This window comes from Chlorocebus sabaeus, chromosome 27, assembly GCF_047675955.1.
Source record: "Chlorocebus sabaeus isolate Y175 chromosome 27, mChlSab1.0.hap1, whole genome shotgun sequence".
Classification (NCBI taxonomy): Eukaryota; Metazoa; Chordata; class Mammalia; order Primates; family Cercopithecidae; genus Chlorocebus; species Chlorocebus sabaeus.
This window is the reverse complement of record NC_132930.1, coordinates 48,684,208-48,707,667: the sequence shown is the minus strand read 5'-3', so window position 1 is coordinate 48,707,667 and position 23,460 is coordinate 48,684,208. Positions and strand designations below refer to the sequence as shown.

At 46.1% G+C, this 23,460-nt stretch overlaps 1 protein-coding gene and 1 non-coding gene across 5 annotated transcripts in view; one reads left to right on the top strand and one right to left on the bottom strand.

Moving 5' to 3' along the window:
* The window catches only part of LOC103246511 (probable E3 SUMO-protein ligase RNF212), a 62,760-nt gene extending 46,305 nt beyond the window's left edge, over positions 1-16,455 (bottom strand). For all 4 annotated transcript variants that reach the window (XM_073012596.1, XM_073012597.1, XM_037983233.2 and 1 more), the window contains exons 1-2: positions 15,998-16,455; positions 11,061-11,122 (exon numbers count right to left, since the gene is read on the bottom strand). In XM_073012596.1, coding sequence (XP_072868697.1) covers positions 11,061-11,122; positions 15,998-16,106 — 171 coding nt within the window. In that variant the 5' untranslated portion in view covers positions 16,107-16,455. The remainder of the gene's footprint in view (positions 1-11,060; positions 11,123-15,997) is intronic.
* Positions 16,456-22,343: 5,888 nt separating this feature from the next.
* On the top strand, positions 22,344-22,478 carry LOC119618859 (small nucleolar RNA SNORA48). Its single transcript, XR_005235222.1, has one exon. It is a non-coding gene; the product is annotated as a small nucleolar RNA SNORA48 (small nucleolar RNA).
* Positions 22,479-23,460: the final 982 nt, after the last annotated feature.

Genomic DNA, 23,460 nt, shown 5'->3' with positions numbered 1-23,460 from the left:
TAGTGAGGGCAGAAGGTCGCCATGAATGAAGGCCTCCAGCCCAGCCTCCTGCACAGTGGAGACACACTAAAATCAGAAGGATGAAATAAGCTGACAAGCATTAAGTCACCACTATGTAGTCACAAGTACATGTCGAGTTATTTAAAAAGCAAGCGTAAGGACCTTAAGGAAGGATGCAGGTTTAAGAAACAGCATCTGGTAGGCCAGATGTGGTGGCTCACGTTTGTAATCTCAGCATTTCGGGAGGCTGAGGCAGGCGGATCACGAGGTCAGGAGATCGAGACCATCCTGGCTAACACGGTGAAACCCCGTCTCTACTAAAAATACAAAAAAGTAGCCGGGCGTGGTGGCAGGCGCCTGTAGTCCCAGCTACTCAGGAGGCTGAGGCAGGAGAATGGTGTGATCCCGGGAAGGTGGAGGTTGCAGTGAGCCGAGATCATGCCACTGTACTCCAGCCTGGGCAACAGAGTGAGACTCCGTTTCAAAAAAAAAAAAAAAAACCGCGTCTGGTTACTAGCCCTCATGCAGACGCTGCCAACTTCCTTCTCAAGTGCCTCCAGGGTGCCCTGCCTCGCCTCCCCAGACCCCTGGCCTTCCCTCACTTTCCCCACCAAGGACCACACTAGCACAAAATATCAGGTGACAGCTGTGCCAGGCATGGAGCTGCCGTGAACCAGAATCGCCTGAGGATTTCAAAGAAAAGGGCTCCTGCTTGTAATCCCAGTACTTTGGGAGACTAAGGTGGGCGGATTGCTTGAGGTCAGGAGTTCAAGACCAGCCTGGCCAACATAGTGAAACCCCATCTCTATCAAAAATACAAAAGTTACCTGGGCATGATGGCAGGTGCCTGTAATCCCAGCTACTTGGGAGGCTGAGGCAGAATCGCTTGAAACCGGGAGGCGGAGGTTGCAATGAGCCAAGATCATGCCATTGTACTCCAGCCTGGGTGACAGAGCGAGACTCCATCTCAAAACAAACAAACAAACAAACAAACCCCTCAAACACCAAAATCCAAAACCAAAAACAAAGAAAGGGGCAAACACCAGAATGACAAGATGTAGGAAGAACCTTGTGCCTCCTCCCATTCTGTGGTTCAGGACGGTGAGTGTGTAGAAGGTCAAGATGGTCATCTGAGCCCATCCACCTACCTACCACTGGCTCCCCAAATCCCACTGAAATGATAGTAAAATTTAGGAAAAAATACTCTACTTGTGGTAGAAAACAGGAAATGATACCCTGAATCAATCAGACTGAAGAATTCTAGAAGACAGTATAGACTGGCTTAGATCAGGGTTAAGGCACCAGCTCCAACACCTGGGGCAGGTGCAGATGAAGAGGTCCTGGAACCCACTCCAGAATCCATTCCCAGGTCCCCAGAGGCAGAGGCCAAGCAGAGCATCCTGGAGGTGAGCTCCTCTGTAACGCGGGGACTCAAACCCAGTAGAGAGGTCAAGACCTGGCTCTGGCTTGGATGGGGTAGGAGCTCCTGTGTAACACCCTCCCATACATACCGAACAGCAAAGGCACAAGCAGTGTGTCCAATGGGACAGGGGTCACGAGCTCAGAGTCTGCCCTAAATCCAGCTCTGCACACCCTTGACCTGCAACCCTGCTTCTTCACCTAATTCCTCTGTGCCTTGGTCTCCCCATGTATAAAAGAGAAGCAGAAACAGCACCCCCTCAGGCCTGGCCATGGCAAGCAGCAGGTGACACAATACAGGAAAAGTGCCCCCAGCGGAGCATGGCCCATGTGAGTGCACAGGGAGCAGGGACTGTCACTATTATCTAAGGTACATTATAAATACACAGATGACTCAAAGACAAGACCAAGAGCTCCATGGACCAGAAATGGGAGCAACTGAAGAAGCTGTCACAGATCAATCTGGCTCCATGGCCTTCTGGGTAAGGGGGACTGGGTCATTCTACACATGACAGACACCCCAGAATGTCCAGAAGATGAGCTTAGAGACAGAACAGCCAAGAAGTCTACAAAACTAACTAATGGCATCATGGCACAGATGCACAGACCTCAGTGAGGCCTGGGCAGAACACAGGCAGCCATTCCTCCACCCCTGGCACCCATGTCGCAGAGAGCCGGCGATAAGCCAGGGCTGGAATTTTCAAAGTGCTAATTTTCAAGGTGCGTTCATTTTCAACAAAGAATTCTGAAGTCTGCGAAAATATACTTCAAGAAAAAGAGGCATTTTTAAAAAACAGAAACTGAAAATTTGTCACTAACAGCCCAGCACTAAAATAATAAAGGAATTCCCTGTAGGTAGGAAAAATAATTCCTGATAGAAGCACAGAGATTTGGGAGGCAGAGAGGAACAGGGAAGAGGGGGAAATGGGGGAAAATCTAAATGAATATTAGCTGTCCATGGTTGCACTGTATGGTGCGGCCTAGTGCAGTGAGAGCCAGTGTGGCTGGAGGAGCGGTGCGGGAAGGCCAGGAGAAGGGGGATTGGGTGAGAGCTGAGGCCCTCGCATCATCAGGAAAATTGAATTTACGTTAGACTTTTAAACGCCAAGATTGTTCGCACAATCCCTAGGAAAATCATAAACTAATGTTTTCTTTTTGTATTTAATTTTTAAAAGGTGGGTGTGTGCTCCACAATGGTACAGGAATGAGAATACACAGTTAAATCTCACAGCGTGACTGAAGGCCTTTGCTGCGTCTGACATTACCACAGCAGAGGGCGTAAAACTGGAGGAAACCAACGCCGGTGCAGAGCAATCAGTCCATGAGGCCCGAAGGCACAAGCAGACACGGGCGCACCACTGTGCGCGATCCACGGAGCTCTCCTCACGCAGCTGTAAAGGCGTGCTGTTGGTGACTCACTGTCAGACACAGGAAAGGGGCACTGCAAAAGAGTGCTCTTATCATCACGAAGGCTGATTCAGCCACTGCAACTAGGCAGGAAGGGGGTTCTCTGGCTAGGAATGCTAGCCCTAATTTACCGTCTTGAAACACACACAGATTATACTGGCTGCAGCACGATACTCTCCTTGGGGTGCCAGGCTCACGCGGGATTTCCTTGCTGGAATCTTGGCTGTCAACACTGATTTCATCTTCTTTTGCTTGCTGCCTGCACAGACTTTGCATGGCTTCAGAATTGTACCAGGCTTACTGCTTTCCCGTGATACTTCTAGGGTTAGGTCTTGTTTTGTGTTCCTATCAAACATTCTGAAATCACTGTAAGACCCAGTCACAACACTGTCAGATCCATTCCAACAACACGGAATTTGTCAGACTCATGGTCCTTTTCACACCGTGCACAGTTTACTTCCGAGCTACTCGTGCACCTGTTACATTTCCACAGGTATTTTCCATAATTTTTTTTTTTTTTTTTTTGAGATGGAGTCTCACCCTGTGGCCCAGGCTGGAGTGCAGGGGCAGAGTCTCGGCTCACCATAACCTCCACTCCCCAGGTTCAAGTGATTCTCCAGCCTCAGGCTCCCAAGTAGCTGGAATTACAGGCGTGTGCTACTGAGCCCGGCTAATTTTTGTTATTTTTAGTAGAGATGGGGTTTCTCCATGTTAGCCAGGCTGGTCTCAAACTCCTGACCTCAGGTGATCTGCCCGCCTCGGCTTCCCAAAGTGCTGGGATTACAGGTGTGAGCCACTGTGCCCGGCCATGTTTTCCATATTGAAGTTCTAACTTTTGACGAACAAATGGTCTCTATCATCATATTTGACCACTCTGGCTGAATTTTACATCAGAAATAAAGGAGATGATTTCAGACAAAAATGACCTGTTGCTGGAATCATCAGGTTCTTCAGCGTAGAATGCCTATCACAGAGGGCAGACACTCATGTCACATGAGCAAATAGTTCCTTTACTGCTGCTAGATACAGATGTGTTACAGCTGTTCAGATGGAATTCTGCAGCTGAAATCACCTGTTAGCTCTTCCATATTGTCAGGCTTGATATCTACAATATTAAAACTCCCATCTATAATTTTCAGATGCCAAAGACTTGTGTTTTTTTTTTTTTTTTTTTGAGACGGAGTCTCACTCGGTCACCCAGGCTGGAGTGCAGTGGCACGATCTCAGCTCACTGCAAGCTGTGCCTCCCAGGTTCACGCCATTCTCCTGCCTCAGCCTCCCGAATAGCTGGGTCTACAGGTGCCCGCCATCATGCCCGGCTAAGTTTTTGTATTTTTTAGTAAAGACGGGGTTTCACTGTGTTAGCCAGGATGGTCTCGATCTCCTGACCTCATGATCCACCTGCCTCGGCCTCCCAAAGTGCAGGGGATTACAGGCATGAGCCACCGCGCCCGGCCAAAGACCTGATTTTAATCTGCAAATCACCTGCAGATAAATATGTTTCAAAATCACTATTAACAGGAATTGAGTTGATGTGACAAGTATGAGCGTTGGCAGATGCTCTTTGTGGAGCAAAAGACTGGCACTCACAGTGCAGTAGCCGGGTAGCATCTCTACACACTCCATCTTCCTCTTCAAGTTATATCCTTCTGGTCTTTCGTACCTTTCACTGATTTTCCATAATTGTATTGTTTTATTTTATTTTATTTTATTTTTTTTTGAGACGGAGTCTCGCTCTGTCGCCCAGGCTGGAGTGCAGTGGCGGGATCTCAGCTCACTGCAAGCTCCGCCTCCCAGGTTCACGCCATTCTCCTGCCTCAGCCTCCCGAGTAGCTGGGACCACAGGCGCCTGCCACCTCGCCCGGCTAGTTTTTTGTATTTTTAGTAGAGACGGGGTTTCACCATGTTAGCCAGGATGGTCTCGATCTCCTGACCTCGTGATCCGCCCGTCTCGGCCTCCCAAAGTGCTGGGATTACAGGCTTGAGCCACCGCGCCCGGCCTGTATTGTTTTATTATTGGTAGACAATACTGAGCAGAATTTTTATCGGGTAACCACCTAGTTTTGTGGAACTTTTCTTCTCTTTCTGAAATTTTCAAGTGGTCAAACTCTGGCTCATGGTTCTGAAAGGTCCTGTAAACATGGTATTCCCTTCTGCTTAAGATGAGATTTTGTTCATCTGCTCCTGTTGAAGCATTATGACTCTGCCACCTGTATCTCCAGTTCCGACCAATTCTCCAGAATGAATAAATCCTACTATGGAAGAAAAAAACTAATGAAATAGTTATGGTCAACAGTTAGAGAAAAATTAATAAAATTCCACACCACTTGTGACATCATCTGCTACATCATCATCTATTGCTCCTTTCACCTGAGAAAACTCTACTGAGTGTCATCCCTCCTCCAGCTCCTACCATGGGGAAACAAAAACACACATGTGGCCATTATCTTTCACCTTGTGAAGGGTTCTTCCTTCTCCGTGCAAAAATATCTGTACATACACCTAAGAAAGCTTGCAGCAGCAGGTAAACTACTTTCCTTGGCCTAAATGTTGGTTACATTCTGATTGTGAAAAATTTACTGAGGTATACACTCATAATGTATGTACTTGGCTCTGTGTTAGACTTCAATAAAAGATCATAGAAATTGTAACTAAAAACTTGCAAATATTTAAAAATGAATATACTTCTAGGTAACACATGGGTCACAGGAGAAACTGAGTAGAAATCTCAAAATTCAAAGATAAAAATGTAATATAATCAAATATGTATACTGCAGGCAAAAGTGAACACAGAAAGTTATGACCCTATCGTGTAAATATTATAGAGGAAAGGTTGAAAATTAATCCTAAGCACCCACCTTAAAGAACAAATTAAATCCAGACAAAAAGGAAACGATAAAGATAATTAACAAAATAGGAAACAAATATAAAATGGACACAATCAAAAGAGCTAAAAATTAGTTTTTGAAAATACAGTCGTCCTTCAGTATATGAGGGGCAACTGGTTCCAGGACCCCATGTGTGCCAAAATCCAAGCATACTAAAGTTCCACAGTTGGCCTTGTAGAACTTGCGTACAGGAAAGGTCAGCCCTCCATCTGAGCAGGTTTTGTGTCCCATGAATACTGTAGTTTTGATCTGCATCTGACTGGAAAAACATCTAGGTATACATGGACACACACAATTCAAACCTGTGTTGTTCAAGAGTCCACAGCACTAATAAAAATCACTAACATTTGGCACAACTGGTCAAGTGAAAAGAGAATTCATAATACCCACTATTAAACAAGGGGCATCATTATGGAACTTACAGACATGAAAAATATGAGTGGATTACAAGCACACTGATGACAAGAAATTTGAAAATTCTGATGAAATGCACTAATTCCTAGAAAAATACAATTTACTTAAACTGACTCAGGGAGAATCAGGAACTTTAAATAGTTCCATGTCTAATAAAGATATTAAATCCCTAGTTTAAAATCTTTGCACAAAAAACTTACTGGGCCTAAATAGTGTCACTCCTGAATTCTACCAAACATTTGAAGAAATAACCCCAATCTTACAAAAAAACTTTCCAGAGAGGAGAAAAATAAAAATAATTTACAACTTGTTTTATGAAACTAGAATAGACCTGATTTACCAAAATGTGAAAGGGGCATTACAAGAAAAAAAATTTACAGGTCCAGCTCTCATATGAACACTGGTGCAAAAAACCCCATACAAAATAGTAGCAAACTGAATTTACTTACAGATACAAGCTATCTTATATCACTACAAAGTTGAATTTGTTCCTAGAATCTAATGTGGGTTTCAAATTCGAAAAATAAATGCAACTCACCACATTAACAAAATAAATGAGAATAATTAAATGATAATCTCGACAGCTATAGAATAAGCTAATAGTTATGGTCAATAACTATAGAAAAATTAACAAAATTCAATACCATTCATGATGATTAAAAAAACACCTTAGCAAAAACTTGATGCACATATGATACTTGATGAAATACTGAAAGTTTGACCTTGAAATCAGGAAAACGACAGGGGCGTCAGCTAATGCCACTACTACTCAGCACTGTACTGGAGGTCCCAGCCAATGCCGTTAAAAAAAAAAAAAAAAAGGAAGCACATAAGGATTACAAAGAGAAATCTAAAGCAGTCCTTATTCAAAGATAACATGTTTGTATATGTAAATGTTCTAGCAGAATCTACACATAAACCAACAGTTATCAAGTAAATTCTGCAAGGTCACTAGTGAAAGTTAAGAAAATCAACTGCATTTTTACATACTAGCAATAAGCACTTAAGAGATAATTTTTTTAAAACTGTAACAGTAGCAGTCCAAATCATTAAATACCTAAGAAAAATACTAACACTGATGCACAAAGCCGCTCTAAAGAACAGTAAGTGCACAATAAAAATCCCAACAGGATTCTATGTGTGTGGAAATTGCCGAGTTGCCTCCAAAATATATGTGGACATGCGAAGATGAATGTAGGCCAACCGGTGTATCAGACAACCCCCAAATCTCAATGGCTTGTTGTGGGGACGCTTGTTTCTTGCCCACACAATAGTTCAAGACCAGGCTCAGTGGGTGGCCTTCCACACAGGCCCTAGGCCCAGGTCACCCTGACCCCAGCAGCTCTGCTCTGTTCTCCTGAGCTTCTACCGTGAGGGAAGGGCGGTGGAGGGCTGTCCAGGAGGCTGTTTTTATGGGTCAGGCCTGGAAGTGGCCTTCATTGCTCCTGCTTGCATTTCAGCATGGGAAGGTAGACGGGGAGAATCAGTACAGCCAGGTGCCCAGGACAGAGGGAGCAGGTGTGGGGATGACTGCCCAGCCTGGCCCGGTCTGCCATGTGGTCACTGGTATCCAGGTCACTCCTCCTCTACACAGAAAGTCACTCCCCCAGAGTGGAGCACCCCCAACACCACTGTCACTGCCCAGCTCAGATGCTGGGGCAACTGGGTCCCGATTTGGCCTGCAGTCTACGAGCTAGAAAGACAATGAATGTGTCTGCATCCTTGCTGTGACCTGACGTCTAATGGGGGCACGGGGCAGGACAACTAAGAACACTCCCCACCGCACCAAGGGAGAAGGAAGAACACAGGTGCATGGCATGAGGTATTTGAGGATGGGTGCTGGGGGCTCCTTCCCCAGGGAGAGCCTGGGCTAGACTGCAGCTCTGCCTTCTGGGGGAGCTCTCTTGTCTGCTGTCTCCAAGCCCTGCTTCTGCCTGCTGGGGTTCCCATCAAGTGAAGTGAGGCAGAAGTGCTGCCTCAACTTTCAAGGCTTTCACCCTCGAGACTTATCTCTTACCACTTGGAGTTTAAAAGCAACTGGCGTGTCCATGACTGTGGGGCATCCTCATCCTTCATCTCCTTACTATAGCTACTCCTTTCCACGTGTGTGTAAAAACCGGCACAGTCTAGCTTACACTCTCTCTCCTCAAGGAGGCAGATGTGGGGAGAGCACAGCCCCTGCTCTGCTCCAGGCTCACCGGAGTCTCCCTTCCCGGGGGCCCGGCCACCCACCACATCCCCAGGCACATCCTTCAGTCTGCCCTGCTCCCTGGCCATCCACCACCCGACCAATACAGTGGTGCCCTATTTTGTGTGTTCAGTCATAACGGAGCATTTTAATGACAAACAAATCAATATATAAAGATATCTTAGGTGGTGACACACACTGCGAAGCAGAATAATCCAGGTCAAGGAACACAGCGTCAGAGGGTCACTTTTACACGGTGGTGTCTGTCACAATCAGGTCTGGGGAAGTTCACTCATAACATGTTTTGTTTTAAAGACAAAATAACATGAGAATAGAAACGATCAGAGGGTGCTGCACTAAGCGAGGGTAAGAACTGCTTCGTGAAATTGATTTCACAGAAGCGCTCATGCACAGATGCACCCACGTGCAAGTGCACACACTGCCATAATATAAAGCGTCCCTTCTATTGCAGGTCAGGGTCAAAGAAGCCAGTGTGACCCAGAGCTGTTGGTGATGTCTCCTGACATTCCATAGACACCTTAAGGCTGCGGGGGATGGAGCCTGTGGCCATCTGAGAGGACATTCCAGTCAGAGGGAACAGGAAAGCCAGGCACTGAGGTGGAAGACCCTGGCTCCTGGAGAGGCTGTAGCCCACAGTTGCTGCCTGGGGACCACAAGGCTGCCAGAGGCTAGGCCACAGGGCCTACAGGCGTGGGGGACTTTGGCATTGACTCCTGGAAATTTGGGATGCATTTACTCAGATCCCTCTGGCTGCAGGGTGAAGAGGCTCTAGGAAGCCAGAGTGAGAGGAGGAGAAACCAGAAGCTCCTATGGGGGGTGGAGCAACAGGGAAAGGAAGACCGGCATTCGGAAGAGACTATGGAAGAAAGAGCCCACACAGTCTGTGATGGTTTAGAGAAAGAGAAGCAGGAACAACTTCCACATTTTAAACAATTTTACTTACACACACACACACACACACACACACTCAGACACACAGAAAGGAACACATGCCTTTTTAAACGCCCATCAAATATGAACAATTACCATGTATTAAACCACAGTGAAAATCCTGATAATTAAAAAACCCACATAGCCATATTCTCTCATCAGAATGCCATAGGATGAAAAATTAACGATGAAAATGACAGGGAGCTAAAATCTAACCACTTGGAAACTAAAGCATATCCTTTCAAATAATTCTTGAGTTAAAAAAATAAAAAGACAGATTAGAGTTTATTTAGAAAAGAGAGAAAAGTGGTACTCAAAATGATATAGAATAGCAGTGCATAGAAAGACACGGATGGTCTTAAATATATTTACTAGGAAACAAGAAAGTAAGTAAACGACCTGAACATTCCACCCAAGCTAGAGTAAGGCTAAGGGCTCACCAGCCTCCAGTCTGACCATGTGACAGGGCTTAGTGTGGGATCACTACGTGAGGAGCAGAAGCAGGCAGTCACTGAGCCTCTAAGCTGCCACACGTGTGGAAGAAAAGAAAGTATTTTCTGTTAAAAGTGTAAACATTTACATCTTTTGCCCTTGCTTTTTCATCACTTCAGGAATTTATGTCACAGAAATATTCTTACAAATGTGGAGAGATACTGGTTAAAAATGTTCACTGGAAGGTTGTCTGAAACAGAAAAACCGAAAAAACCCAAAAACTCACTGATAGGAAAATACTAAAACATAATGCAGTCATTTTAAGAGTGAGTGTGCCCAAAATATAATGTCAACTGAGAAGACACCATTTTTTTTGTTTGTTTGTTTGAGACGGAGTCTTGCTCTGTCACCCAGGCTGGAGTGCAGTGGCGTGATTTCAGCTTACCCACAGCCTCTGTCTCCCAGGTTCACGCCATTCTCCTGTCTTAGCCTCTCGAGTAGCTGGGACTAGAGGCGCCTGCCACTACACCCGGCTAATGTTTTGTACTTTTAGTAGAGATGGGGTGTCACTGTGTTAGCCAGGATGGTCTCAATCTCCTGACCTCACGATCCGCTCGCCTTGGCCTCCCAAAGTGCTAGGATTACAGGCATGTCCTACCGTGCCTGGCAGAGAAGACACCATTTTTATGAAAAGGTAAATCACAATAACACACATAGAACAGGTGCCAAACTCCTGGTCACTGTCATCTCTGGGAAACAGGATCTGGGGACTTACACAACTGCCATTATCATTTCCTGTACTGTATGAATGTTGTGTAACTTTGTATTATGTTTGTAATCAGAGAAAAACAACTATTATATTTAAATCATCAGACCAAATGCACATTTTGGAGATCAGGCAGAGAAAACACCAATCATTTGTTTATACCAATAACAAGTTAAACTGCGTATTTTATAGAGAGAACAAAAGGCATTGTTTTAAGTCTTCAGCAGTAATTGATTTTAAACTTACTTTACCAACAACACTCTTAATTATATATAACCCCTATACAAATCCAAACTCTATCACCCGCTTCAGGTGCTTGTATGGTGCTAAAGAAATCTATTTAACCCACTTTCATTTCTAGGAACACAGCACGATTCAACAACCTAGGAATAAGGTCAATCTACAGCTAAGAAAGTTTTAAAAACGTAAGTTTTAAAAACTAAATCCTAACTGCATTTTGATCACTCAGATATCTTTGTTAACGTAGCAGAGTGACTGAAAATTTTAGACACCACAAATGACTAAAAATTAAATAACGAATTTAAAAGGAAATATGACTGTGATTAAGATGCAGATACTACAGATTTTAACTTACATGTTTTGAAAGTAAAACTGTACGACAAGGAGCTTTACAAATCAAGCATTCATTCTTTTTACCTGTAAGATAAAAATAGGCTTCATTATATTAGACTGACTACTGCTTTTAAGTATGTATACATGCAGACTTTACAATGTTTCTTCAAGAAATAAGCAGGATTATATCACAGGTTTTCATGTTCTGACAGGATGAGACTGTAGGTTCTGGTACAGTTGGAAGGATTTATAGAACGAACATCCTTTTCCCCTCCTTTGCCAATATGCACAAAAACAGTGACCATAAAGATCAACAACACTTAAGGCTAAGTCTATCCCAGGTATTTATTACAATAAAGCTTTTTAAAAATTAAAATTAAAAAAATTTTTTGAGACAAGGTCTTGCTCTGTTGCCCAGGTTGATCTGCAAGTGGCATGATCACAGCTCACTACAGCCTTGACCCCTCCCCGGGCTCAACAGTCTTCCCCTCTCAGCCTCCCTGAGTAGCTAGGACCACAGACGTGTGCCACCACGGCCAGCTAATTTTTAATTATTATTTTTTTTTTTTGTAGAGACAAGGTCTCACTATGTTGTCCAGGCTGGGCTCGAACTCCTGGGCTCAAACAATCCTCCCACCTCAGCCTCCCAAGGTGCTGGGATTGCAGGCGTGAGCCACTGTGCCTGGCCATAATTAGCTTTTTCTTTTTTTTTTTTTTTTGAAACAGAGTTTCACTTTGTCACCCAGGTGGGAGTGTAATGATGCGATCTTGGCTCACTGCAACCTCCACCTCCTGGGTTCAAGCGATTCTCATGCCTCAGTCTCCCAAGTGACTGGGAGTATAGGTGCCTACCAACACATTTGGCTAATTTTTGTATTTTTAGTAGAGACTGGGTTTTGCCATGTTGGCCACGCTCGCCTTGAACTCCTGACCTCAGGTGATCTGCCCACCTTGGTCTCTCAAAGAGCTGGGATTGTAGGCATGAGCCATACGCCCAGCCCATGATTAGGCTTTATAGTGACCTCTTAATCTAAATTTTTAACTATTCAAAATGAACCTCAAGCTTGATTTTCTCACTAGTCAGGTTGGAGCCCAGAGCGGACCAGGCACTATGAGCCTTCACGCTCCTGTCATTCCACGGAGGACACCAGGCCCAAACCTGAACAAGCCTGGTGGATTTCTCCCCTCCTCTGGGTCAGCACAGCTAGAACTACGAGAAAAACATCTCTTAAGTGAGAGGAGTGAGAGGTGGATTCACAGACTTGAGGATTCCAGCGCTGCTGAGTCAGCAACACTGCTGGGCAATCCTGCTTTTCCTGGGTGTTTTCTGCCCCATTCCCCACGGGGCTGTTCAAACCAGGGCCCTCATATCATCTACTGAGAAGCAGCCCTGGCTCATGACCTACCTCAATTTCTCTGCCCTCTCCTCTAGACTGACCCACCACAGAACAACCCACTTCACTCTACCTCCTTCCTTTCTGCCTTGGAGGGAGCATCTCTTCCAGTCCAAGCCCAGGCTTTCACTTGTGTATCCACACTCACCTCAGTGTCCGCAGCTCCCAGCACACAGAACGGTGTCCTACTGTGGAATGAGGGGTCCCCTTCTAACAGCCTCCAGAACTGTCTCCTTTCCTCTCTTCTTCAAGTTGCCCTCATGCTAAAAACATCTACCCTTGACAGTAGGTCCCTTCCCTTCCAGCTCTTTAACTGCGAATTCTGGAGCAAGAAAATTCCTCTTCTGCACCATCACAGCCAGGAGTTATGCAGTAAAAGATTAACAGAGCTGACTCATAAAAATCTAAAAGCTCTTACGAGGGAGGAGGATTAACAGACAAGACAGAGAGGAAATCACGTGCAGCCAATAGACAAAGGGGTTGATGCCTGATCTACAAATAGTGCTCACAAGTCAATTAAAAGGAAACACCTCAACAAAAGGCTATGAGGAGACCTGAACAGACATAGGAAAAAATGCAAACAGCCGACAAACACACAAAATGAAGGTCAAGGTCACTAGTAAGAGACACCAAAGAGGAGAGAACAACAGGTGCTCACGTGTCACTACAGGGAACAGAAACAGGCACATCCTTTGTGCCTGTTTGGGTCACAATTGGGTCAGTTTTCATGTGCACACCCGCAGCCTAGCCACTCCACCCCTAAGAATATATTCCAAGGAAAAAAAGTAAGAGAACAAGTGGTATCTCATAGCAAAATAGCAGAAAATATGTTATGGTATGATAACCAAAAGATACATCATGCAACCTTAAGAATGATGATACAGACTTATTTTAACATGGAAGGAGGTCCATGTTTGAGTAATAAAAGCAGATAACTGAATGACAGACACACTGTATTGCTTTTAAAAATCTGCATCTATAGGAAAAGCTTGGAAGGATATATGCCAGAGCTAAACAAGGGCTTCCTTCTGAGTGACACACCACTGGACAGCTACGGAGCTACAGTAAGGGCTCTGCCCAGAGCCTCCATCCCTTTTCACCATTTTTTGTGTGTCCTTGGATTTAGTGTCGTCCCAACATGCAGCATCAGTGGCTTTTTGGAGGCATGCACTCAGACTACCGGCTTTAAGAGATAGACAAACTTGTCAATCTCTACCTGCCCCAGGCCCTTAACCAGTCATCTGCCAACGCAGGGTATGCTGACCTCGAAAGCTATGACACTCTGAGCCGTCTTCACACTTTCCAACACCACGAAGGTACGTGTGTCTCCATCATTCCTAACAATGTTATCTTTGAGGAATGTTATCTTGGGTCACCAGTGCCCTCCTCACTGGTCCAATGGACACTTTCAAACACCAATTCCTTGATTTCACTGGGATGTCCAGTTCATCAACATCTCTCTTCTTCACCTGACATCTTCCTTACCTCCTTCAACAAATGCTCTTTCCAACAAGATAGTCTCTTACAGTTTCCTTTGCCTTTGGGGCTCTCCACACTCCAGTATCTGGGATTATTATCCTGTGTTAATCACTCCCCAAATGTATTCCTGGCTGTCTTAGTTCTGGACCCACACGGGCAACTGCCTCTTGTCTTCCCCTGGGTGGCTCTCACAGGACACAGGCCATGTCCAAACATGAGCTCAGGAGCCCTGCATCCCACCCTGCTACGTTCCCTCCCGCTGGGCTCCTCTCCAGTGTTTTGTCTAGCAGCGAAACTCTGTCCTGTTCTCTAGCCCTTGTCTCCGACTCAAGTCTGCTGAATCTACCTAACTTCTCCTGAACCCATCACTTCTCCCCATCACCTCTCATGTGCTCAGCTGCAGTCTCTCCCACAGTTTCTATCTCCCTCCAATCTACTTTTCACACGGCTGCCAGAGAGACTTTTGTTTTTAAATACACACCTGAAATCAACAACTCCACTCCTAGGTTACACACCCAACAGAAATGTGTACCTAAGATCACCAAACACAGGAGTGAGAAGATTCACAGCGGCACCATTTCTGCAGCCAAATCCGCAAACAACCCGGATGGCCATGGACAGTGGAAATGATAAATAACTTGGGGTGTATCCATACGATGGAATACCACACAATGAAAGTAGATGAACTACAGTTACATACAAATACAAAGACGACACTTCGGGAGGCCAAGGCGGGTGATCATTAGAGAACAGGAATTGGAGACCATCCTGGGCACCAAAGGGTGCCCCATCTCTGTGAAAAATTTAAAAATCAGGGGTACATGGCTGCACATGCTTGTAACCCCAGCCACCCCGGAGGCTGAGGCAGGAGGATCACTTGAGCCTGGGAGGCTGAGGCTGCAGTTAGCCAAGATCCTGCACTGAACTCCAGCCTGGGCGACAGAGCAGAGCTCTGCCTTGAAAGAGAGAAAGTAAGGGAGAAAAAGGAAGAAAGAGGGGGAGCCACGGAAAGCAGCTTTGCAGTAGGGCTGGTTGTAGGGCCACATTCACCAAGGTCCCATGGGTCTAAGGCCAACTCCGAAGATGGAGGTTAGCACAGCGGGCGTCCCCTGGGCTGGCTGTGAGCCACCGGCACCCAGCTGGCTGCTTTCCCGGGTAAGTTCACTTGGTAAAAGCTCATTGTGCTCTTGCTTTCGTTTTTGCATAAACATCACTTCAACACAAAATTTTCATAGAAAGAAAAACGCCTCCCTGACAATGCGATGTCCGCTTGACACCAGGGCCCAGCGCTGTCCGGGGAACAGGGCCAGAGTCCTCCACGAGCGTTAAGGCTGCCGTCCACCCGCCTTCTCCCCCAGGTCCTCCAGGCGGGACCCGCAGCCTGCAAGCCAGAGCCCCGCGATGACAGGACTCGCGGCCTGACCCCCGCTGTCACCCTCATCTGCTCCTCATGGCGGCCCTCCCCCTGCCCCCGTGGCCCCCCCACCGCCCCCGTGGCCCCTTCCTGCCTGCGGCCCCTCACCCGCGCCCTCCTCCCCGGTGTCTCCCTTCCCCCCATCTCCCCGGTATCCCCCTTCACCCCCTTGACCTCTCACATCCCCCCCGCCCCCTCCCCTAGCGTCCCCTTCCTCCCTGCAGCCCCCCCACCACCTCCGGGGTCCCCTCTCCCCCCACCCTCCCACAGCCCCTCACTCCCCGCCTCCCTCCCCAACGCTTCCCCAGTGTCCCCCCTCTCCCCAGCGGCCCCTCATCACACTAGAGGAGCCCTCTCCCCGGTGGCCCCTCCTCCGAATCCCCCTATCTCCGCAGCCCCTCACCCCCCCATGCCCCCTCCTTCTCCACGCGCCCTCTCTCCCCCGCGGCCCCTCCCCCCGAGTCCCCCTCCCCTCAGGGTCCCCCGGCATCTCCCCTGGCATCCCCCTCCCCCCGCGGCCCCGCCCCCTCCCCTTCTCCACCCGCCCTGTCTCCTCCGCGGCCCCCCACGTGCCCCCATGGCCTTCCCACCCAAGCCCCCCACCCCCCGGAGTTCCCTGCCCCCGCCCGCCGCTCCCCTCCCCTCTCCAGCCTGCGTTCCGGACGCCCTGACCTTTGCCGAGGCAGGCATCGCAGTACACGTGCCCGCAGTTGGTGAGGCTGAAGCAAGACGTCCTCTGGGGCGGCTGGAAGCAGCGATTACAGAACACCCAGTTGGCCATGCCAGGCAGGCGACCGCAGCGGCGAGGCCGGGCCCACGCGAGGCCCACGCAAGGCTGGGACCAGCCTCCACGCGCTGGGCCCGAGGGCGGGCAGCTCTGCGCCTGCGCAAACTCGACGGCAGCTCTGCGCTCGCGCCCTCCCGCCAACCCCGCGGGCGGCCCTGCAGCACTCGTGAGGGCGCGTCTGACTCCTCTCCCGGGTCGTTTCGGCTGGAGTAGGCGGAGGAACGCACCGCGAGCACCGACGTCCCGTCCCTGTTTTTGCGGTCCTCAGGTGTTTTGTGGAAGCCCGGCCTGGGTGGCGGGCGCTGGGAACGGCGGCTGCGCTGAGGAGGCGTCGGGCGCTGGGAATGGCGGCTGCGCTGAGGAGGCGTCGGGCGCGACCGCAGTGGGGGAGGGGCAGGGGGAGCGCGGAGGGGGTGGGGGATGCGGGCCAGGCCCACCTCGAGGGCGGGGAGCTGGGCCTGAGGCCAGGGCGGCCGGGGTAGTGTGCGGGGCAGGCCGGGGAGGAGTCGGGGGAGTGGGTGTGGGAGCCCTGGGAGCGGGATGGGAGGGAGGGAGAAGTGGGTGTGGGAGTTGGGGTGGGAGCAGGAGCGGGAGTGGGGATGTGGGAGTTGGGGTGGGTGTGGGGCCGTGAGGCGGTGGGGTTGGACGGCGGTGGGGGTGAGGCGGTGGGGTTGGGGCGGTGCGGGTTGGGGTGGGGTGGGGGTGAGGCGGTGGGGTTGGGGCGGTGCGGGTTGAGGTGGGGTGGGGGTGGGGCGGTTGGGGTGGGGGCTAGGTCGCACTGTGCGCTTTGGAGCTAGTGACCAGGTGGCTGCTGGTGCAGAGACCTCACCACGGGAGGCCTGAGCCTGCTTCCTCTGAAACAGAAGGCGTCGCCTGGGAAGGACCTTTGCTGCTTCCAGCTTCCAGCATGGGGAAGTGAGTTTTTATAAAATTGTCCTCCCCGTGGTTCTGAGTTTCCACCCTCGGGGACGCTGCAAAGCTCCGATCGAGAGGCTCAGGCACGTGCTTGTGCCGGAAGAGCACAGGGTGAGTGCGCTCGGTAGCTGCGGGCCAAGTGGCCCCTGCGCCCATACAGCTGTTTCCAGGGCCTCGTGTGAAAAACGTCTTAAATTTTATGTTGATTACATGTTAAAGTGATATTTTTGATATATTAGGTTAAATATATCACTAGCGTTGATTTTACTCTTTCAAAAAATCCTTTTCAATGTGGAGACTGGGAAACACAGAATTACGTATGGGCTGGGTGCGGTGGCTCACGTCTGTAATCCCAGCACTTTGGGAGGCTGAGGCGGGCGAATCACCTGAGGTCAGGAGTTCGAGACCAGCCTGGCCAACATAGTAAAACCCCCTCTCTACTAAAAATACAAAATTAGCAGGCATGGTGGCAGGCGCCTGTAATCCCAGCTACTCAGGAGGCTGAGGCAGGAGAATCCCTTGAACCCAGGAGGCGGAGGTTGCAGTGAGCCGAAGTCACACCACTGCACTGCAGCCTGGGCAACAGAGTGAGACTTTGTCTCAACGACAACAAATTAGAATTATATATGTAGCCCACTTTTATTTCTGTTAGACAGTGCTGATCTCTACCAAGTTTAAAATAGCAAGACCAGCAACATGGCAAAACCACGTCTCTACAAAAATTAGCTGGGTGTGGTGGTGGGTGCCTGGGGTCCCAGCTACTCGGGAGACTGAGGTGGGAGGATCGATCACTTGGGCCCTGGAGGTCGAGGCTGCAGTGAGCCTTAGGGCACCTGTGCAGCAGAGCGAGACTCTGTCTCAAAAATAAGTAAGAACAGGATGAGGTGCCTGATCTGTCAAATTCAGAAGCTGTATTATAAAAGCATTCTATCAATGTTACAATGATATAATGTTAATTTCAATCTCTGGTATCTTTGAAATCATAAAAGTAATACACATTTATGCAGGAATTTTGATTTATTAACTCAAACATTATGCAAATTATTTGTCCTTATTGATAATATTTTAAACAAGCTTCTTAGCTATAAAGAAATCTTTCAGGTATTTCATTTGGAAAATTCCTACTGAGATAAGGATTAGTATTTGTGCAAAAGCCCACCATAAAACATTACTATTTGTGTCTTCACTGGTCATCCGAAAATTTTCTTCACGGTCCTATGCGAAAAAGAAATAGACAGGTTTAGTGTCATAAAGTACTTAACTCATGATTTTGAGGAGAGGATTGTTGTGGGCGTTCAAGGTATTTAATATTACCCAATTAATACCTTACACCAATGTATCCGTGCAGTCTGCTTTTCTAAACCAGAATCCATTGCTTAGCCAAGTATAAGAGAGTAAAAATCAACCTTATAAAAGATGTTTTTGTATTTTGGTGTAAAATATCAAGAATTTGACCTATTTATATATCTTATTTGCTACCATCAGGCAAAGCGAACATTACCCAATAGTGGTAGATTTCATCATTTGAGTCCAGCTTTTATGCCAGGCATTAGACCAAGCACTTGCATGCCTTATTTGCTTATCACACCTGTCCTTATCTACCTGGTAAGGAAACTGAAGCTTAGAGATGACACAGATTACTGACGTGTAGATGAGATTTAAGCCCCTATCTGACCAACATCCACTTAGTGTAGTGACTCAAAAAGCACCTAATGTTATAAGAATAAAATTGTGATTTGGAAAGTGAGCACACACGAGTCTCTACAAATATATAGGATGCATTTGGAAGCATTTATTCATTCTGCAAGCTCACACTCGTGCTGCTGGGGACTTTGCTAGGCACAGGGCATAAAAAGATGAATGAACTGAAATTCTCTTTCCTAGAGGAGCTCATGGTCCAGCAGACAGAGTGAAGAAAAATTGCTCTCTCCAATCCCTGTGAGTCCACACGGTTCTACCTCAGATAGAAAGAGTGAACAGGCAGTTCATTCTTTCCTTGGTCCAGGGGCTTTGCGTTGAGAAATGCGTTGCTAGTAGCAAGAGATAAAATAAGCTGAATAGGCAGACTGACCCTTTGATAGTTTTGTTCTTTGACTATTTGCCCAATTTGTTCAATTAGATATTCAAGCTTGAAGGTAAGTTCATTAACTTTGTCCTTTGCTTGAGCAATGGCCGCATCAAGGTCGTGTTCTCCAACCCGAATATCTAAGTGGATCCTCTGTACAAACAGTAAAAAGGAAAAAATGGCATGTTTTTAAAAACAGCTCCACTCTTTTTCCTTACTTTCTCACTCTTGTATCCTCCCATTCCTCCGTCCTTCCTTTTTCTCCCTTCCCCCTTTTCATAAGCAGGGCGCTACTTCACTCTTCAGCTCCCTTTTTTCCCTCAGTGCCATTCTTCCTTGTTCTACTTGGTAGTCTTTCTTGTAATAATAATGCATTAAATGGTAAATTACTGACCTTACAGTATATTTATACCTTCCTGAACATCAAATTAACTATTAGGTAAATGACTTTCGTTTGGAGAAAATTTGATTAATGTTCTGAGGGAAATTTTCTTTACATATAACTAAATTTCTTATGCTAAAATACAAATTGTTTTCATCAGTTCTGAACACATTTAGAAAATAACCAATCACCATCTACCGTTTAAGAGTTTTATTTATTAGAATTCCATTATTAATCCACCCTTCAGCCTTCACTTGTTTTCAAGCCTGAATAATCACAGTTCTTTTAACCTTCCCTCACGGCTCTTATTTTTCAACCCTTTAATCAACTTCATGGCTCTCCTTTGAACCCCTTCCAAGCTCTCCAGCTCCCTCTTTGGTTGCTGCGATGAGATCTGGGCATAGGACTTTAATAAGTTTCTAGCCAGTTTGAGTGTAATGGATCTGCATACCAGTGTCATGCTTGAATAGTGCTGACGCTGTGTTCATCAACAAGGACATGGGAAGCATGTACTTACCAGCCTATTCCCTCCAAATGACACAAGCCTCGTAGAATTAGATTCTAAGCAAATGATGTGTTCACCAGGTGAATGTGAAGTAAAATAGAATGTCCCTTGCGGGCCATATAGCTTCGACAATATTACCTAGAATTAAGGATTTCCATAGATTGAGTTTATTATTTCCTAGTTTCCATTCTTAAAAATAAATCTCGTCTATATATTATCTAGTAAAAAATTGTGCCATTCCTAAACAAGAAATCAAATGGCTAATAAACATGAAAAATATTCAGCCTTGCTAGTAATTAAAAAATTCAAACTACAGTAAGATAGCCCTTGTTCATGGTCAGATTGACAAAGATTTAAAAGTATCCAGGGATAGTATGGAGAAAACACTCTCCTACTACTGTTGCCCCACAGAATATCCCAAGAACTGTGGAACAACTACAAAAGGTGTAACTTGACACATAATGGGAGTACCGAATGGAAGAGAAACAGAGAAAAGAAAAGAAGAAATATTTGAAGCAATAATGACTGAGAATTTTTCCCCAAATTAATATCAGATACCAAGCCATAGATTCAGGAAGCTCAGAGTATACCAAACAGGATTAATCCCCTCACCCCGTCATGAAATCCCCTCAACCCCAAGATGAAACCAAAAAGCTACAGCTAGGAATATCATTAAAACTGCAGAGAAGCAAACACGAATAAGAAAATCTTGAGCAGCCAGAGAGGGGAAAAACCTTACTTACAGAGCAGCAAATGTAAAAATTGCATCTGACCTCTCCTCAGAAGCTATGCAAACAAGAAGAGAGTAGAGTGAAATATTTAATGTATTGGGAATAAAAAATGACCAACCTAGACTTTGGTATCCTGCAAAATTATCCTGCAAGAGATAAGAGGAAGTAAAGCGTTTCTCAAACAAACAAAAACTGAAGGAATTTTTGCTGGTAGATCTGCCTTGTAAGAAATGTTAAAAGAAGTTCTTCAGAAAGAAGGAAAATTATGTAGATCAGAAACTCAAATCTGCATAAAGGATGAGCATTAGAAAAGTGGAGGTAAAATTAAAACTTTCTATTTTCTTATTCTTTTTTTTTTTTTTTTTTGACGGAGTCTTGCTCTGTCGCCCAGCCTGGAGTGCAGTGGCGCAATCTCGGTTCACTGCAAGCTCCGCCTACTGGGTTCATGCCATTCTCCTGCCTTAGCCTCCAGAGTAGCCAGGACTACAGGCGCTCGCCACCACGCCTGGCTAATTTTTTGTATTTTTAGTAGAGATGGGATTTCGCCATGTTGGCCTGGATAGTCTTGATCTCTTGACCTTGTGATCCGCCTGTCTCGGCCTCCCAAAGTGCTGGGATTACAGGCGTGAGCCATCGCGCCCAGCCTCTATTTTCTTATTCCTTTTTTTTTTTTTTTTTTTTTTTGAGACGGAGTCTCGCTCTGTCGCCCAGGCTGGAGTGCAGTGGCGCAATCTCGGCTCACTGCAAGCTCCGCCTCCCGGGTTCACGCCATTCTCCTACCTCAGCCTCCCCAGTAGCTGGGACTACAGGCGCCCGCCACTGCGCCCGGCTAATTTTTTTCTATTTTTTAGTAGAGACGGGGTTTCACCATGGTCTCGATCTCCTGACCTTGTGATCCGCCCGCCTCGGCCTCCCAAAGCTGACCTAAGAAATACCACTTTATTCAAGATAATGGCAACAATGTATCGAATGATCATAGTTTACATGTAAGTGAAATTAATGATAGCCATGATAAAATTAGGGGCAGCAAGGAAGAATTAGGAATACTTGGCTAATAAAAGGCACTTGAGGCTAGGCATGGTGGCTCACGCCTGTAATCCCCGCACTTTGAGAGGCTGAGGCAGGCGGATCACCTGAGGTCAGAAGTTCAAGACCAGCCTGGCCAACATGGTGAAACCCTGTCTCTACTAAAAAATACAAAAAAAAAAAAAAAATTAGCTAGGCGTGGTGGCGGGTGCCTGTAATTCCAGCTACTCAGAGGGCTGAGGCAGGGAGAATTGCTTGAACCTGGGAGGCAGAGGTTACAGTGAGCTGAGTTCACGCCAGCCTGGGTGACAGAGTGAGACTTCATCTCAAAAAAAAAAAAAGGCATTACCTGTAAAGTGGTAGTGTATAGTGTTATTTGAAATTAGATTTGGACTAGTTGTGAATGTATATGGCAAACTCTAGGGCAACTTTATATGCTAACAGAGAGAATGGAATCACAGAAAATGCTCAATTAAAACCACAAAAGGCGTGGAAAAGAGGAGAAGAAAAAAATAGAACAAAGAATGAGGGCAACGAATAAAAAATGGTAACAAATATGGCAGATAATCCAGCTATATAAATCATCACCTTAAATGTTAATGATCTGTGTCTTTGACCTCAGTAGAGTGGCACCTGGTTGGCGGTGCCCATCTTCTATTAGCCAGGGACAAAGCAACCCCTCGTTCATCCCAGCTTGGCTTTTGATCTGTACCCATACCTGGTTCATGCCTTGGACACATGGAAAAAAAATGTCTATGGTCTAAATACACCAGGTAAAAAATAGAGTGGATCAAAGAATGAGACCCAACTATATGTTGTCTATAAGAAAATCATTTGAAATGTAAAGACACATAGATTAAAAATGAAGGGCTAGAGAAAGATACACCATGCTAACCTTAATCAAAAGAAGGCTGGAGTAGCTCTATTAATTTCAGGCAGAGTAGACTTCAAAAGCAATGAAAATTATCAGGGATAATTACATAATGGAGCAGTACATAATGCTACAGGGGTTAATTCTCTAAGAAGACAACAATCCTCAACGTGTATGCACCTGACAATAGAGCATGAAAATATGTGAAGTAAAGCCTGATAGAACTGCAAGGAAAAAATAGATGAACACTTTATTATAGTTGTTTTCAACCCCTTCTGTCAAAAATGGACAGATCCTGCAGGCCAAGATCAGTAAGGACATCATTGAACTCAGTAGCACCATCAGTTGACTGGACATAATTGACACCTATGATTACTTTATCTATTGATAGCAGAGGACACATTTTTCTCAAGTTCATATGGAACATTCACCAATGTAGAACACATTCTGGGCGATATATCACACCTTAACGAATTTAAAATAATAGAAATCATACAATGTATGTTCTCAGGCCACAATGAAATTAAACTGGAAATCAGTAACAGAGAGATAGCTGGAAAATTGCAAAATACTTGGAGATTAAACAGCACACTTCTAATTAACACATGGGTCAAAGAAGAAAAGACAAAATTAAACTACAACTTATCAAAATTTGTGGGATGCGACAAAAGCAGTGACTAGAGGGAAATTGAAAGCATTGAATCCATATACAGTTGGCTCTCTGTAATACCAGGTTTCACTCCTGGATTGAACCAGCCATGGACTGAAAATATTTGAAATATGTATATATAACAAAAATAATACAAGTGGAAAAACTACAGTGTAACAACTCTGCAGCATTTACATTGTATTA